This window comes from Gouania willdenowi, chromosome 1, assembly GCF_900634775.1.
Source record: "Gouania willdenowi chromosome 1, fGouWil2.1, whole genome shotgun sequence".
NCBI classification, from domain to species: domain Eukaryota; kingdom Metazoa; phylum Chordata; class Actinopteri; order Blenniiformes; family Gobiesocidae; genus Gouania; species Gouania willdenowi.
The window spans coordinates 20978816-20995134 of record NC_041044.1 but is presented as its reverse complement, the minus strand read 5'-3'; the positions used below and the strand labels follow the sequence as shown (position 1 = coordinate 20995134).

Below are 16319 nucleotides of genomic sequence, written 5' to 3'. Positions count from 1 at the left end.
TCTGATTATAAGTGCCTAGGAACATTCATTCAGTCTAACTTAACCCTAAATAAAAACTGTGAGGCAGTTTGTATAAAGGGTCATCAACCCCTCATGTGTCTTAAACAACTGTTTCACCACACCGATGACTTGCGGATCGGTGCAGTCCGATCCGCAAGTCAAGAGCGTTGGCCGTGCGAGCGCGCTTCTGATTTTACACATATCCGCACATCCGCAAGAGTTGAAAATATTGAATTCTTGCGAGTGTTTCGCATGACGAATGCCAATCAGAGTCTTTGTTGACGATGATGTCAGGCCGTCAACACGGACACCGGTCTGTTCACCCATTCAGCCATGGAGTCGAAGCTGTGTGTGACCACCTGGAGCTGTATGACACAGCTAACTAGGAAGGATTAGGCGTGGAGGAGAATCAGCAAGGAGGTGGTAGTAGCAGTAAAAGTTTTCTCTGTAGTTTTCATCTTTGAAAGTCGGCACTGAGCTAGGATAGCATTAGCTGGTAATCACACCAGCTTTTTTCACTGGTGGTTTATGTTTGTGAGAAGAGAAAAAGGAGCGCAGCTCCTCGTTTCAGCAGGCGATGAAACTCACCGAGTTGGATGTGTTGGTGGTGGGCGGGGCTTCGCTTCAAACGCGCATATGAAGCAAATGGCAACATTTTTTGATCCTGCGACACATGCGTTACGTTTCGTGTGGCAGATTGGATGTTTTCCTGTGCAGTTTTAATTGTATTGTTCTTATATTTTATCGTTCTAATGTTTTCATGTTGGACTGCCGTATCTCTGTCTGCAAAAGAAATTTCCTCTCGGTACGAACAAAGAAACTTTAATAACTGTCAAAGTGTCCGAAACTAACTATATCACCCTAAGCTTTTAATCACCTTGCTTCATGTTAGTGGTAGTCGCGACCGGTCTCGAGACCAAATTTTAAAGGTTTCGGTCTCGTCTCGGACTCTGAAGCATTTTGACTCGGTCTTGTCTCGGACTCGGGCTTCCCGGACTCGGGATTTTCTCAAGACCGTTCAAGACCAGCACTATGCTGCTATTTTTAGACTTTTTTATAATGTGATAATAACACGGAGAAGAACGTGATAAAACAATCCTTTATTAATTATTTAATGACCGCAACCTTCCTTAATGTGACTGAGTGACGAGTGTGACACTCATACGTGTGTGGCTACGGTGTCAGTTTGGACCGTGGAGCGCAAGGGAGATATGAACTAATCACCGGTAAAAATCTCAGTAAAACTCCAGAAAACAATCACCATGAATAAATATTATCTCCCTGGTAAAGATAGTAGCTCTAACAACTGGTAAAATGATAAACTGGTGATATTACAGCCTGTGAATGCAGTACAGGGGACGCACTTACTCCGCCTCTGGGTCCTAGTGCCAGTCGCCCCGTGAAGCCTGTTCCGTTTACCGAGGTCCGTGTGTAAGTCTGTGTGTGTCCGTGTGAAAGTGCCTCTGTCCATCCACTCTTTTCATTATATCCATGTCTTTTAAGGCTTTTATTACATAGTGTCGGCTGTAGTCCGGGCCGCCGCCATCTTGGATTATGTCGTCACCAGCGCGTCATCACTGCAAGTTGCACATGGGCAGAATCACTCAAATAACTGTAAAGAGGTCTTATATTAGTCTATTTTCTTTTTAAAGTGGTGTTTTTTTGTGGCTTTAGACTCCAATTACATTTATGTATATAATATGTTCCCCAAAATATAAACAGGTTCACAATATAATTATTTTTTATAGTTTCTGTTTCCACTGTATCCATAATAATAATAATTCTCAACAATAGCTATTGATTGATTTGTCACATGACTGTTCCAGGGTTTGAGTTTGTTTTATTTAGTTTCACATCTACCTGTAGCTCTATGTTTTTTAGACTGATGACAACTTGTTTGTAGTTTTATTTCAGAAAGTTTCACTTTTACAGTTACAGTTGGAAACCTTTGTTAATTGAATATTCTAGTTACATTACAGTAACCAAATTAAACTATATCAACTAAATGAATTAATAAAAATAACCTGTGTAAAGGCTTTTTCAAACTAAAAAATAATCTTGTGAACTCTGTGACCTGTTGACCTGCACAACTCAAAGAATCAGAATCGAGAATCATTATTTCTTGGCAGAAATGATTTTAAACACTTGCTGTACATTCAGCTGACATAAAAATCTTGTTTTCAAATATATAGAATAATTGTGAATGTATCAGTAGCAGTAGTAGTTTTAATATTTTAGTCAATTTTTTGCAGGCACCTTTTTTGTCCATCAAATGTATTTAAATAAACTAAAATTAAAGAGAGAATGTTATTTAACTTGAACCTTGTCACAATTTTATCTATTTATGTATTTTTTTAAATTAAAATAAAAAATGTTTATGGTCTTGGTCTCGGTCTCGGCTTGTCTCGTTCTTGGTCTTGACTCGGTCTCGGCTCCCGAAAGTCTTGGTCTTGTCTTGGTCTCGGTGCATTCTGGTCTCAGATAGTGTGGTCTTGAACACAACACTACTTCATGTGCATGCAGTGGGTGTAGCTAAAGATGTGGCCAGTGAATGAGTGATTTATGTGTATTGAATGTCAAATGTTGTTAAATTATTTTAAATTCCTGTCGCTGACTCATCATGAAACTGTTTCACCACATGAAGTGCAGCGAATAAAAAAGCCCAACCTGAACTCTAACTTATTAAACCTGTTAAAGCAGCTGTGCAGGCTCCAGCCTCAGGAATCACAGTATGAAAAATGGTGCAATGTTTCATCAATCTCGGTCGAGGTAAAAGAAATAACTTATTTACTTATTACAGTTTTTTAAACATGAAACAATGGATTAAAACATCAGGGAAGAGGATTGTCTGTAATTCGTTCATGCGTTCAGTGCAGTAGGTTTGCAACTCCTTTGTACATGTTACTTTTTTGTTATTTTTCTAAATAAAAACATGCTTTACTTCAATTAAATGTACAATAGGAGTATTTGCACAAATATTTTCAGAACAGTACTTTTTGAAATTTACACAGTGCACAATACAATTAATCATTGAAAGAGGCAAAAAAACATTTAACTCCAAGTATTGACCATTTCTGTATAAAACCACTTTGTAATACAAAAATAAATTACGAACATTTATTGCATTCAAAAATAATTGACTGGTGTTCATGCTTGAAAGCCATATAAAACATAAATTAAACATTGATATTTAAACACTGGTGTAAAACAAACACAGTGAACAAGTAACTGCATGTTGAAAGTTAGTCGGTTAAAACCAGTGAGGTAAAAGGTTTGACCTGACAGTAAGGGTGAGTGTAGAAAAACACAGGTCTTCAAGTTTCCAATGTTGTTTGTTCAGTAATTCAACTCACTTAGTCAATATAATAGCATTTGTTCCACTTGAATTGGCAAAACATAGCATCAACAATGAAAAAAAGTGAAAGACTTCAACACAGGTGATTTTAAAGGACTACAAGTGAAGGCTTGAGTAAAAACAACCACATTCTTTACTTCTAAGAGGAGTTTCTTCATGTGTAGTTTTACAGGTTGAACTGCTGGAGGTCTTGTCATATTCTGACAGATTATCTACAAAGGAATCTAGGCGAACCAAAAATAAGTGATAAACACGATAAAAGTGCGTCATTTTATATGTAATACATCTGCAACTCAAAAGGCCCTTCAAATTGTACCTTTCACAACAAACACAGGAAAACATACAGTAAAGTATTTCACCTCTGCAGTAATGTTCCCGTGCCCTGTTCATTGATAGCTTGTGTAACACTGTGTAATGTGGATAGTTTCCTCATTCGCTGGGTCTGTTTGGTCTTTAGGAATCCACCTTCCCATACGTCCCCTCTGGTGGTCGGTAGCTCTTGGGAAAGGCCATCAGCTGCAACATGTTGAATGCATATTTCCTGCATCTAATATTCTTTTGAACGTTCTCAATCCGGCAGCCTTCTCTGATGATGAAATGAAGAGGGTGGAGTGAAGGAAGGGGAAAGAAAAACAAAAACAATGGGTGAAATGAACAAAATGATGAGTTTGAAATGTAAATCAGCTTTGTGTACAAGCTTGTTTTTCTTGCCGCGTTGTCCCCTCACGGCCCCTGAATGTTCTACCTGATCCTTCCATTACTGACTAACCACTGTAAAGTGTAGTGACCTTCATTTCACATGTTTGCACTGCCCAATAAATGGGCACAAAAGAAAGTAGAGATGGAATATTGCGGTAGTGCTGGAAAAAAGTTGAAACATTTGGGTTTGCTGCTGCATTCCTCTGTTAGACACTGTATCAAACATCTGAACTCCCTCTGCATGTTTCTCTAAACACATTTGGACCTTCTTTCACTAATAGATGGATTTCTGCACTTTCTACATGTCCTGCAGCCCATTTAGTCTAATGTCTAAAAATAACTAGTTTCAACCAAAAAAAAAAAAATGTTTTAATAAAACTTTAGATTAGAATTTGTTTTTAACAGACCCCATGGCTTCCCTTCTTTCAGTTATTTAATCCTTTTAATCAGTAAAGTAATTTTAATTACTGTATTTCTGGGCAATAATTCGCACCAGTATATAGGTTGTTTTCAAAGAAATGTAGGCTAAACTAGTTTCCTTGAAAAATCCACAGATAAGTCACTCTGGGCTATAAGTTGCATGCCTGTTGCTTTGAATTGACTCTGCGAAATGGTGATTAGCATCTTTTTTTAGCCAATAGTGTGTCTCTTCTAATTCTTAGGAAAGTGTCAATCATCAATTGACTCAGCTAATCAGAGCGTGCCTGGGGGCGGGCTCTTTTTTTAGTCGCAGGATGGGACACAGTTACACGTTCTGTAAATTACTAACTGAGATTTTTGCATCTCCCACAGTGGAAGGAATGAAGTAAGTCACCATGAAAAATCAGCCAATCACAAGCGCCACAAATATATTTCTTTCAAAAAGTGTTAAAGGGTGTGAAGTCTGCAACAAATGTGTCTAATAAGTCATTAGTGAATACCAGAAAACCACATGAATCAGCAAGAAAATATGTAATGAAAATAAAATGTAAATGTTAAACTTAAAGACATGCAATGTGAAATCAACACTAAATATGCAATGTGTTGACTTGTATATAAACTGTAAGTATATTAAATAAACACATGTGCTTCATATACACATTTATGTTTTAATTTAGGCTGTTTTAAAATTTAGGAATTAGTGCTGGGCGATATATTGAGATTCAAGATGTATTCAGTTTTCTATTTTGGCGATATAGAAAACTACATCGCATATATCTATATAATTCATATTTTGTTTAAAAATACTTGTTTTAGGAGTCGCTGCTTTTACGTCTCAGAACAATATGTAAAGCTCAGTTAGATGATTAATGAGTGCGTCCTAACCAGACCTTCCCCATAACAAGCTACACTACAGAACTCACTCACACGTGCTGTCCCTTACAGGAGAAAAAGCCAAAAGTGGCACATATTGTGCAGCTGTTTGTTAATAAATGAGCCTGTGTTGCATTTCACATCAGCAAATTTAACCCATAATGGTCTTTCTGGTCAGACTTTATTTGAAATAAAATTATGAAGATTTATTTTGTATATCAACATTTTGAGAAAATATATTACGAGTTTTGGTCCATATTGTCCAGCCCTAGTAGGAATGTTCACAGCTAACAAAGGTAAGCCTACCACATTCTAATCACATAATTGTTAGGCTAAGCTATCGGACTCAAAACGGCACTCACTTTGTTCTTCTTCTTCTTCTTGTTGTGTACACTATTTAAAATCGCTACTCCTCTGTTATCCATGAACGGATCGGGCTGAAACCCTGGGCCCCAATTTTCAATTTGGTGGCCCAGGGAGCCCCAAAGGGCCCCAAAAGAAAAAAAAGAACGAAAGTCGATTTCTCATTTATTTGCAAGTCAAATATTACGACGGTTGGCGGTACTGAATCATTAGCACATACCAATATATAAATGGGGCCCATTACCTCGTACGTGTTACGGGGCCACCAGGGGGACCCCGGGGGCCCCATCTTTTAAATGACTCCTCCGTTAGTTTTCCTTAAATGCAGTTTGGTATGAATGAATATGATGAGACGCTCAAAGCCCTTTTTTAAAAATGGGACCCGGAGACCCAGGGGCCTAACCCCCATTTCCGGTAATTTCCAAATTTATGGGAACATAGTTGTGTGATATATGATGCCACGCACAATTCCATTAGGCGATTTCCATTAAAGTCGTTCTCTCATTTATTTGCGAGTTGATGGTACCAAATCATTGACACATACCAATATGTGAATGGGGCCCATTACTCCATATGTGCCACTGGGCGCCAGGGGGCCCCCGGGGACCCCATTTATTATTGCTGTAATTATTTTACTGTAGGCTACTTAAGGGTTCAAGTTAATGATTACTATATGATTATGGTCCACAGCAACATCAAATGCAGTTTCTTTCATCAAGGGACATCAAACTTGTGTTGCCGGCTGGCTGGCTTCCCACATCGCGCATGGGCCGGTCTGTCAATGACTCCAATGCCACGTTCCCTCCCCAGATTGGCACCGCTACATGTGCTGTTTATTGGGGGTCTTTGAGGACGTGAGCAGCTGTGTTGGCGCTTTGCATTTTCAAATTGTTTTTAAAATATATTTCAAACTCAGTTTTTGAGTGATACTGTTTCAATATCACTTTTGTATTTTAATACAAAAAAGTGGAACAAACTGCAGCAGAGCTGAAGTCATCATCCAATGTACACATTTTTACATTTTATCTCTTTTTCTCTACTGCATTCTATATGTTCTTATTGATTTTTAAAATGTTAAATGTTTTCTGTTGAATTGCCTTGTGTATGAAATGCACTATACAAATAAACTTGCCCCGTCTGCCTTGCCTTAATATTATTTAAATATTGAATAATTAATGAATAATTGTTATAGTAATAATAATAATTGTAGTAGTGTAAATAATCTAATTATTTACAATTATAACCCTCCCAACATAGTAGATCGTGAAAAGCTGCCTGTGGTTGAAGTAGCTCGCGAGTTGAAAAAGTGTGTGCGCCCCCGTTCTAAACCTAACTACTGGTATCAATACTGGTATCTCCTACTGATACCATTTAGATACATTTAAGCTCAATAAACGTTTCAAAATAAATGCCCGGCACTATGAAAACAGTACACAGCAGCACTTTATGGAACAGAAAAGCACACAACAGAAGCGTTTGTAGCACACAATAGGACTTAATGGCTTTTACTGGACAGCATGAAATCTTTTTCTATGATCACCTGGGTGCTCTCTTTAGTTATCAGCCACTTAAATGCCTTGACATGACACTCAGTCTTGCCTGATTATCCTTCAGATGCGTATCAGAGATTAGGTTTCCGTATGAAAGCAGGATAGAGCGTGGAACAGGAGCCCAAGGGATAGATTTCCAGACATAAGACAGAAAAGTGACTGATGTTCTTCAGAGTAATTTAAGTACGTTTGAAAAATGAAACTAGGAAATCTCAGTCAGCTGAGGCTGGGTGTAAAAGGAGGAAAAAAACTCACTGTAATCACTCATTCAAACAGCTGTGTTCCTGTTAATAAATAATAAAGCTGACATCTTTGACACGTAACCAATCTCAAAGGTGAGCTAACTTTCATCGACATTGACCTCATCTGACTCATGTATTACATTGCTGATTTTTGATTACATAAATTCATATATTGTGTAATTGATCAGTGTCTCAGTGAATGTTACTCCAAAAATGTATGGTGTTTACAACATGTGAGAAGAATAAAAATAAAGAATAAATAACGAAGTGAACTGAGAGTGGAAATATGACATTATTAAAAGTTGCAGATTTAAATGGTAAAAAATTAATTATTAAAGGTCCATCACAGTCAAAGACACACGTGTGCAAACCTGTGATTAGTTAAAACTAAAACGCATGTCATTGACAGCTAAAAGCTGTGTATGGCAGGTGGAAAGACAATCAACATTTTTTGAGAAAACAAAAGATGAACAAGTTCCAAAGCTGTATGTTTATGTCTTAGAAGCAGCTTTAAATGCAGGCAGGCACTGCGAGGACGCCTATCAAATGCACGAACCCGTCTCGTGTGTGGAAGGAAATACCTTGCTGCTAAGCAAAGGGAACAAACATGCAACTGCAGTTGAAAACAAGTGAAAGCTTTTACAATGACATTGTAAGTGAAGTTGCATCATTTATGTGTGAAAACAGCCTGGCCAGGTTTGCTACACCTAAGGAGCCCTTTAAAAGATGAGTAGAGTATCTGTAGCTTCCATTGAAACATGGAAAACCCCCTCATTATGCTTGTTTATCAGTGTGTATTGAATCTACTCTTAAGCTGGTTGTTAAATTGCTTTTAGTCTTTAGTATGTTTTTTTTTATAAAACCTAGTGTGGTTCTCTCATTCATGTTTCCCTCTGTGTCTCTGATGTAGCCATCCACTTATCCCTCCTTTTCTTTGTCAGCCTCACTTCTCCCTGTGTTTCACTACAGTATCTTTCTCTTTTTCATGTTGAACTTCTTACTTTTCTCTCGGCACATCAGAGAATGTGCACAAATGGAAATTAACCAATTTAATGGGCTGTGTTGCAATACTGGGGATCGCTTAGTTATTATGCTATTAGTTATTATGCTTTCTAATCGGTTTAACAACTATAATAAACACCATAAAATGTCCTTTATCAAACGTCTGGTTTGTCAGGTTATGGGATGGCTTCTGTGTCAGTCCATCTGTTAGTGACTTATGCTCTAGTGGAAATTAATCCACAATAGAACCTGATACCACAGAGGAGTAGAGTTGTGTAGAACTGTGTCGATATCACTAAATACCATCGGCCTCTGCAAAAATCACACCTCATCTGCACTGCACCTTGTTTAAATGCAAAAAAAAAAAAAAAAAGAAGTAGAGAACTCACTTTGAGCAATTTATTGATATTTTGCAAGCAGAAAAACGAGACTTAAAATGAGCCACACGACCAGTAAGTGGGAGCTAACAAGCAGCAGGGCAATGGGATAAAAGTGTCGTGATGCTGGTTTGTTCTCAGTCACGGTGCCAGCCTCAGGGTCCTCCCACTGCCCGATGTCTCCCTGGGACAGTCGACTGCACGTCGGCACGAGGCAGAATGAAGAAAGACAGATAAAACAGCTGCTGTGTTAGTCGATAACAACGACAGTCTAAGTAGAGCTTATAGCACGGACTGTCACCAGAGAACCGGGCACATGCATGTTTGGATGGCACCCAACGCTGTCATTATTATGACACAACACCTGTCAATGGCATGAATAAGGTGTCATCAAGGCTGTCATTAAGTGTCATTTATTACCCTAACCCCTAACCCTAAACCCTGTCTTGGGGTCAATTATAATTGTAATCGCTTAATTGGCGATTAATTACAATTATGTCATAATTATATGTGTAATTTTAAAGATTTGTTGCTGCCTAATCGTAATGAAATTGTAAATTCTATAGAATTTGTCAATTAAAATTAAACACAAAACTGGGGAACAATGTTACAGTTCAATCTACAGTTCTACACATATGTAGTTAACAATTATTACAATATGTTTCATATCAAGCTTTCCCACATTTGACCCTTTCAAAAAATTATAAATCTACACAAAAAAGTCTCAGACACCCACACCAAAAATATTAAAACCTATATTTTCATTGATTAGGAAGCCCAACAAGGTAACCAATAGATAGGAAAGTCATTAGATGATAGATATTTGATTTTTGTGTATTTTACAGCTGATTTAGGACCCGTTATCATACGAGATGCTAACAGAATGCTAATAGCCACAGCTGCCCTAGGGCGTAGCAGTCTTTTCACGCCTCTGACCGCCATCAACTTTCATGCACAATTCATACTCACTCATACAAGGCAATGTGGGTTAAGTGCCTTGCCCAAGGACACAAGGACAATGACTCGGTTAGAGTGAGATTTGAAACCCCAACCCTTCGGTTACTGGACAACCCACTCTACCACTGAGCCATGGTCACTAACACAAGAGGAAGGTCACTTTTATTAGGTTATTTATTTCAGGCTCAGTAATTGAGAACGTAATTGTAATTTACTTTCTGATTATTGTAATTTAATTGCAATTGAACATAATGAGTTCAAATTGTAATTGTAACTGAAAAATATATTTGACCCCAACCCTGCCTCAACCCTAACCTTTACCCTAATCCTAACGCTTCCTAACCCCACTAGATCCCTCCACCTAACTCAAAAATGCCAACATAGCTCCAAAGGTATCACAATTTAGCAAACGACACTTAATGACAGCCTTCATGACACCTTATTCATGCTAATGACAGGTTTCATGTCATAATGATGAGGTCAGCCTTACGTATAAATCTTCAAGTGTTACCCCCAACTCTAACACAGCTGACTGCAAAGACCAGAGGGGAGGGACAAAGGGCATACTGTATTAGAGGTGGGAGACAGCTAACACATGCAGGACTGTAGCCCTCCAAGATGGAGGATTGATAGTTCTGCTCTACCAGTTTGTGCCAGAAGGCCCACTTAGACACATGCAAAGTACCAACAAGAAGCCTCAAAGAGTGGTCACAGATGAACAAGTGGTGATGGAGGGGACAGAAATGAGCAAAGCTGCACAGTGAGCGTAGACATGACGACGGAACAAAAGTCTAAAGTGGAGGAGAGAAGCAAGCAGGTCTAAAAGAAACAGAAATCTGCTTCATGTCAACGCCTTGGATCCTAAAAACCAAAGAGCATCCTGATCCACAACCGTCTTTTTTGGAATTCTTCTGTAAAATTGGATTGTGTTGGATTCAAAAGTAATAAATAAAAAATCTTTAAATACTAATAATAAATTGTTTGTTTTTCTATTTCTGTTGGTTTATTAGTTGTTCTTGATTGTTAATAATTTTCACTTTTTGTTGGTGCATGTTTTTCAAGAATGAAATGAAAGCTTTCCTAAAATGAGGTGAGTAATTGATGTAGTATTTTATAGCAGTGAACCAACATGTCTTTGTTGGACGTGAGGTTTTATATTTTTTCTATTTTTAGCTTTACTTGCTGAATAACATTTCACCTCATTTGCACTTCTGACATGTTTGAGTTTCACAGACAAAAAGCCACAAAGTGCTTACAACACAGTTTAAAATCAAAAAGCACACACAATATAAAAGGCCAAGACGACACACAATCATAGCAGCCCAAGAGTAGCGAGATAAAAGCTTGAACAGATAAATAGGTTTTAAGTTGGCTTTTAACTAGGTCAACGAATGATTCACTACCGGTACATCAATGGCGTTCAAACAAAGCTGGCACAGTTAACACAAAAGACCAGCCCAACAAAGGTATTTCTAACCGTAAATGATGCTTAAAGGTTTGGCCAAAGACAACAGAGCACCTGGTACATGAGTGGATACACCTGAGGGTCACTATACTTTGATTTATTTACATCACCAGCTTCTGTTGCTTTGGTAATCAATACAAACGTATTATGGAAACACAATAAAGGAGGTAAGTTTGGGGAAAGCTCTGTCTCTGGATAGTGTGAACATTACGCAAACGCTGACCCTACTTCAAGCCTTAAATATGTGTTTAAGGAAGTGTTAGCGTTAAACACACGCACGCCTTTCACATTTCATCAGCTCTGATTTGCTGTGCACATCTAAGCAGAATGTGGAGTCAATTGTTGTGTGTGTTTTCAGCAACTTAATAGAAAAAAGTGTCATGTAAATATTAAGTTCTGCACACGAGGAGAAGCATAAGCTCCGTAACGATTTTATTCTTTCTTTTAATTATTTGTGTCAAACTTCACGACAGAATCAACATCAAAACAATAAAAGCAAAAGCATCGAATACATATGTTGTAATTACTATACAAAAACAAAGAAGGAATATATTTAATACAAGTTGTACATACAGTACATATGTAAACAGTTTGTGAAGGGGCAGGATGAAGCAAAAGCTAATCTAGTCTTAACCCTCCTTACTATCAGTGACCGACTCACAACATAAAGTGGTCAACTCATGTCCATTCCAGCCAAATGCAATCTAACACGTACAGTAAACAATATTGTAGCACATACACACACAGAGTAATAGGATAGTTATCGCCATACTTGGTATGTGCGTATGAATCAATTAGAATTAGTTTGCATTCTTTTTTCAATATCACTGAGTTTTTACAAGACTTTCAATTATTATCAAGTTTATTCCATAATTTTATCCCACAAACAGTAGTGCATAAGGTTTTCGAAGTTGTGTGGACTTTTGGATTATTAAAGTTAAGTTCTCCCCTTGAATTGTAACCATTGTCTCTTATTTTGAACAGTTTTTGTAGATCATTCGGTAATCCATAGAGCACAACATTACTACGAATGAAAGGAACTGAATTGAACATTTTAAAGAGTTGTGATTATAAGAAAATGGGATGAGTGAGATCTCTCGCATTATTAATTATCCTTAGAATAATTTTTTTTAACGAGCAGATCCTTTGCTCATGACTCAGACCTTCAGATTCACTCATGACATATTTGCACACACAGACCTCAAAGGCAGCACTCACACCAACATGCACAGCTGCCTTTGGATGTGTGAATGGTGGAGCTGGTGCATGATGTATGTGCAATGCATGCTGGGAGCTGATGGTGCAGCCTGTAATGTGTGCGATGGATGATGGAGGTGCATATTATTACTTCAGCCAGATGTCATTAACACCTACCTACAGAATAGGTCATTTGTGTCCTAACTGCTACATTTTTTTACATTTTACAAAGATAAATTCACCAATATAATTACTATTACCGTATTTTGCGGCGTATAGGATGCTATTTTTTTCCTTTAAAGTTAAGGGTGTGGGCAATGCGGCGGTGCGCTCTATGTGTGAATCCATCAGTCACACACGTGTCCAGTGAAAGCGGTTGTCGGGAGGCAGAATATGACTGACAGTGCCCCCTACAGCAGAATGAATTAACTGTAACAGCCACGGAACATCACGGTGAACTGAACGTTTAGGAATGAGCTTTGCATAATGTAGGAAAAGGTAAAACTCTCCCAGCTTTAATAACTCAGGACGGAGGCGTCATGGTCAGAATGCAGGACAGTGTCTGATCGTGGAGGGAAATTGTGTGAGAGTCAGTGACAGCAGAAGTCAAACATCTGTTGAATATTTGTTTTTATTGATATTTATATATAAAATAATAATTGCTGATTGTTTCATTAAATAAAAATCAAATACCGGTAATAAATGGAAGTTTGTGGAGCAGTGCTGGCTCGTATGCATTTAGAGTGGGAAGAGCGAAGAAAAAGTACAATAAGGTTTAAAATGTAAGATATCTCAGCCAGTTTTTAATAGAAGTTAACAATAAACTGCACGAAGTTGTCAAATCACTGCGTTAGGTTTATCAGAGAGAAAGAGAGAGAGAGAGAGAGTGCTGAAATACTCTGGATAAAGTAAAAATCAGCCGGTTTATGCCAAATAATCAAGTTACGTTTGTGAACAGGAGCTGAGGGAGCACTGTATCAGTCTGGATCCAGTAAAAAGTGACCATAAAAAGCTGTAAGTGGACTGATATGCAGACGTGGGGCAGTGAGGAGGTGACGTAATGTGGAGATGGAAACTCATCCGTTGAAACTGATCAGAATACGCGGAAATGCACAGAAACCAAAACAAGAGTATAGCAGCCCGCCTACCTGCCCATTCTGATTGGCTGAGTCATTTGAAAGGCACCCTCATAAGCCAAAAGGGAGTGGCCTAAGTCACGGAGAGGCCTTTACTTGGATTATTTTTTTTGGATAATTGCTAAACTATTGGAATGTGGCCAATACAGTGGCGTGTTCAATAGCCCGGAAAATACGGTAACTACTATTATTAATAACAAATTATTACTGTAAAGGTCAAGTAAAAAGAAAAATCAGTTTAGTTACTGAGATTAACTGTCAAATCAAATCAAAGGACATCCTTTTAAAACCATTTAGTATGTAGCTTTGGAGAATATGTATCTTTAGATTTAAGATTAAGTAACAAAACAACTTGAAGGTCACAAAATTCAAACAGAAAATAAACCAAACTTATGATCCAGTTTAAGAGTGGCGGAAGGAATAATTTGCACCTTTTACATGTTGACAAGAAACAACGACTCACCTCCGCATACAGTCCAGGGCACGAACGAAGAAGTCCTTGCTGAGCTGGTGCTCATCGCGTAGAAGAGCACACTGTTCTAATGTGACAGACATCGACGTTCGATCTTTGGCACTTTTGCAACTGGTAAACCTGATGCCATTCAACCTCCTGCAGATCTGGGGATAAGTTTGTTACTTAAGTTAGTGCTGTAGAACATTGAGAAAGATCTTTTTAGGGTTTTTGCAGGACTAAATAGTAGCTATCACAGTTTAATGTGCAGATATGTTGCAAAAGGGGGAACCTATTTCACAGAAAACGTTGGTTTTTCACTTGAAATGTCTAATTTATAGTAATTTTATAAAATAACTAATCAACATTTGTTGTAACAAGCAGAGAAGAAAATACAACCCCAAGTCTTCCAATTCATTGCATTTTGCCAAATAGTTTTTTTTGTGTATGACTGTGAAGCATTGGTACCTTATCAGTACTCAAGATCAAGAATCGTATCAGTTTGGGAAAAATCGGTGCACCCTTTACAGGAGCAAGGCTGGGAAATGAAATAACACTATTTGTTAATCTTGCGCTACCAGGTTGCAGCCAACTTGGAAATGTAAGCAAGTGTTTTGTTTTTTTATGGTTGCATGGCAACAATCTTCCTCAAAATCAAAAGGATTAAAAAAAACTGACTCACTGCCCCAGCAACCCACAGTATTTCCACATTCTTCCTCTTCTTTGTGACTACATTCTGGCCCAAGGTTTCAAGTAATCCCTTAACATCAGTCTGTGTTTGAAAACACGGCAGACCTGTAAGGGAAGATACAAAAACACACATAATTCACTTATTCTGTGCCGTATGAAATACAAACTGCAGTTACACACCACAAAAAACACCATAATAATAATAAAACTTACATTCTACTGGCACCTTTTCACTTAGTGATTTGTAATAGGCCTCTAATGTCTCAAAGTTCTTCTGGTTTATTCGTTCTTGCAGAGAAATATCGCCGAACCTGGAAAAGCAGGAAACAAAGTTGTCAAACAAGATTTCAATGCTTTTTTCAATGCCTAAATGTTTTGTTTTGATGTAACAGCAATGCATTTTAATAAAAGCTCTAATAAAAACACCATCAACTATAAGAGTTATTTTGTTCTCTAAAATAACCTTAGGACTTTTAAAAATATTAAAGGGGCAGTATTATGAAAAAATCCCTTTATACTGGTTTTGCTACAGTGATATACATTCCTTTAGCCTCATTCAGAGAGACAAAGATGAAAATGTCCTGTTTCCTCCCTCCCTTGTTATTCCACATTTTAAAAAGTCAGCTCCAAATGAACGAGCTGAATTTTTCTCCAAATAATACGTCATAAGGTGGAAACTCCTTTTCCTGACAATCCGGGCTCCTCCTACCCAACATAAGAACGTGAGCTCCTCCTAAAACAAACACTGCGGTAATATAGAATATACATTAGACTTTATTGTCATATATGTACATACACAAAATGTGTTCTCTGCATTTAACCCCTCCCTGAGAAGCAGTGAACAGCCAGGATGTAGTGCCAAGGGAGCAGTTAGGGTTAATATAAGGGACTGATCAACATCCCACAGTGATGGACCAGGGCGATTAGAACCAGCAAGCCTACAATTACAAGTCTGCTCCCTTAACCACTAGTCCCTTTATCCAAAGATAATATATTTACATTCACTATATAGATCATCCAGTATCTAGATAATCCAAAGTGCAGCGTGATCGCTCACAATCAGTTCCATTTTTAGTAGCCGTTATGTCGCCTTGTATCACCTTTGACATGATCTGAGGTGTTTGCAATGCGACCCAGCGGCCAGACAAAACAAATGAATATCACCTTAAATGGACTACTGCTGTGGTTGGAATTGGAGAGGATGAAAAGAAAGTGAGTTAGCAGCTCAACACTTGGGTGAGTGTTTGAAACAGCTGACTCGAATGACAGTTTATTCCGCTGCTGATGTGATAAACACACTCTGAAGCAGCGTTTTTCAGGCTCACAATCACAATAGCCGCTGAAATAGCCATGTGTTTTACTGTAATGTGAAGTTTTTTGGCTGAAAAAAATAACAAGAGTGTGGGGATAGCAAAAGAAAATTGCGATGGTGATCACCCTCTCTGAGAGCGAGGCATGAAGTCAGCGTTTACACACGCCCACTCAAAACAGCCTGTTTTTAGGAGCGCTCAGAAAGTGACTTTTCATAGGGCTGAAACTGCA

General features: G+C 38.1%; 2 protein-coding genes across 7 annotated transcripts in view; one reads left to right on the top strand and one right to left on the bottom strand.

Annotated features, from left to right (window-relative positions):
• LOC114475878 (interleukin-15-like) overlaps positions 1–6578 on the top strand; it is a 32626-nt gene extending 26048 nt beyond the window's left edge. Inside the window, exon 5 of the mRNA XM_028467453.1 lies at positions 6401–6578. Within this exon, the coding sequence (XP_028323254.1) occupies positions 6401–6568 (168 nt within the window). The 3' untranslated portion in view covers positions 6569–6578. The remainder of the gene's footprint in view (positions 1–6400) is intronic.
• The window catches only part of inpp4b (inositol polyphosphate-4-phosphatase type II B), a 330847-nt gene continuing 317298 nt past the window's right edge, over positions 2771–16319 (bottom strand). For 5 of the 6 annotated variants that reach the window (XM_028466336.1, XM_028466506.1, XM_028466586.1 and 2 more), the window contains 4 exons: positions 14991–15088; positions 14770–14882; positions 14100–14254; positions 8890–9078 (listed from right to left, as the gene is read on the bottom strand). In XM_028466336.1, coding sequence (XP_028322137.1) covers positions 8904–9078; positions 14100–14254; positions 14770–14882; positions 14991–15088 — 541 coding nt within the window. In that variant the 3' untranslated portion in view covers positions 8890–8903. Of the gene's footprint in view, positions 3942–8889; positions 9079–14099; positions 14255–14769; positions 14883–14990; positions 15089–16319 lie in introns of those variants that run through there. The other variant, XM_028466420.1, reaches the window with a different exon arrangement.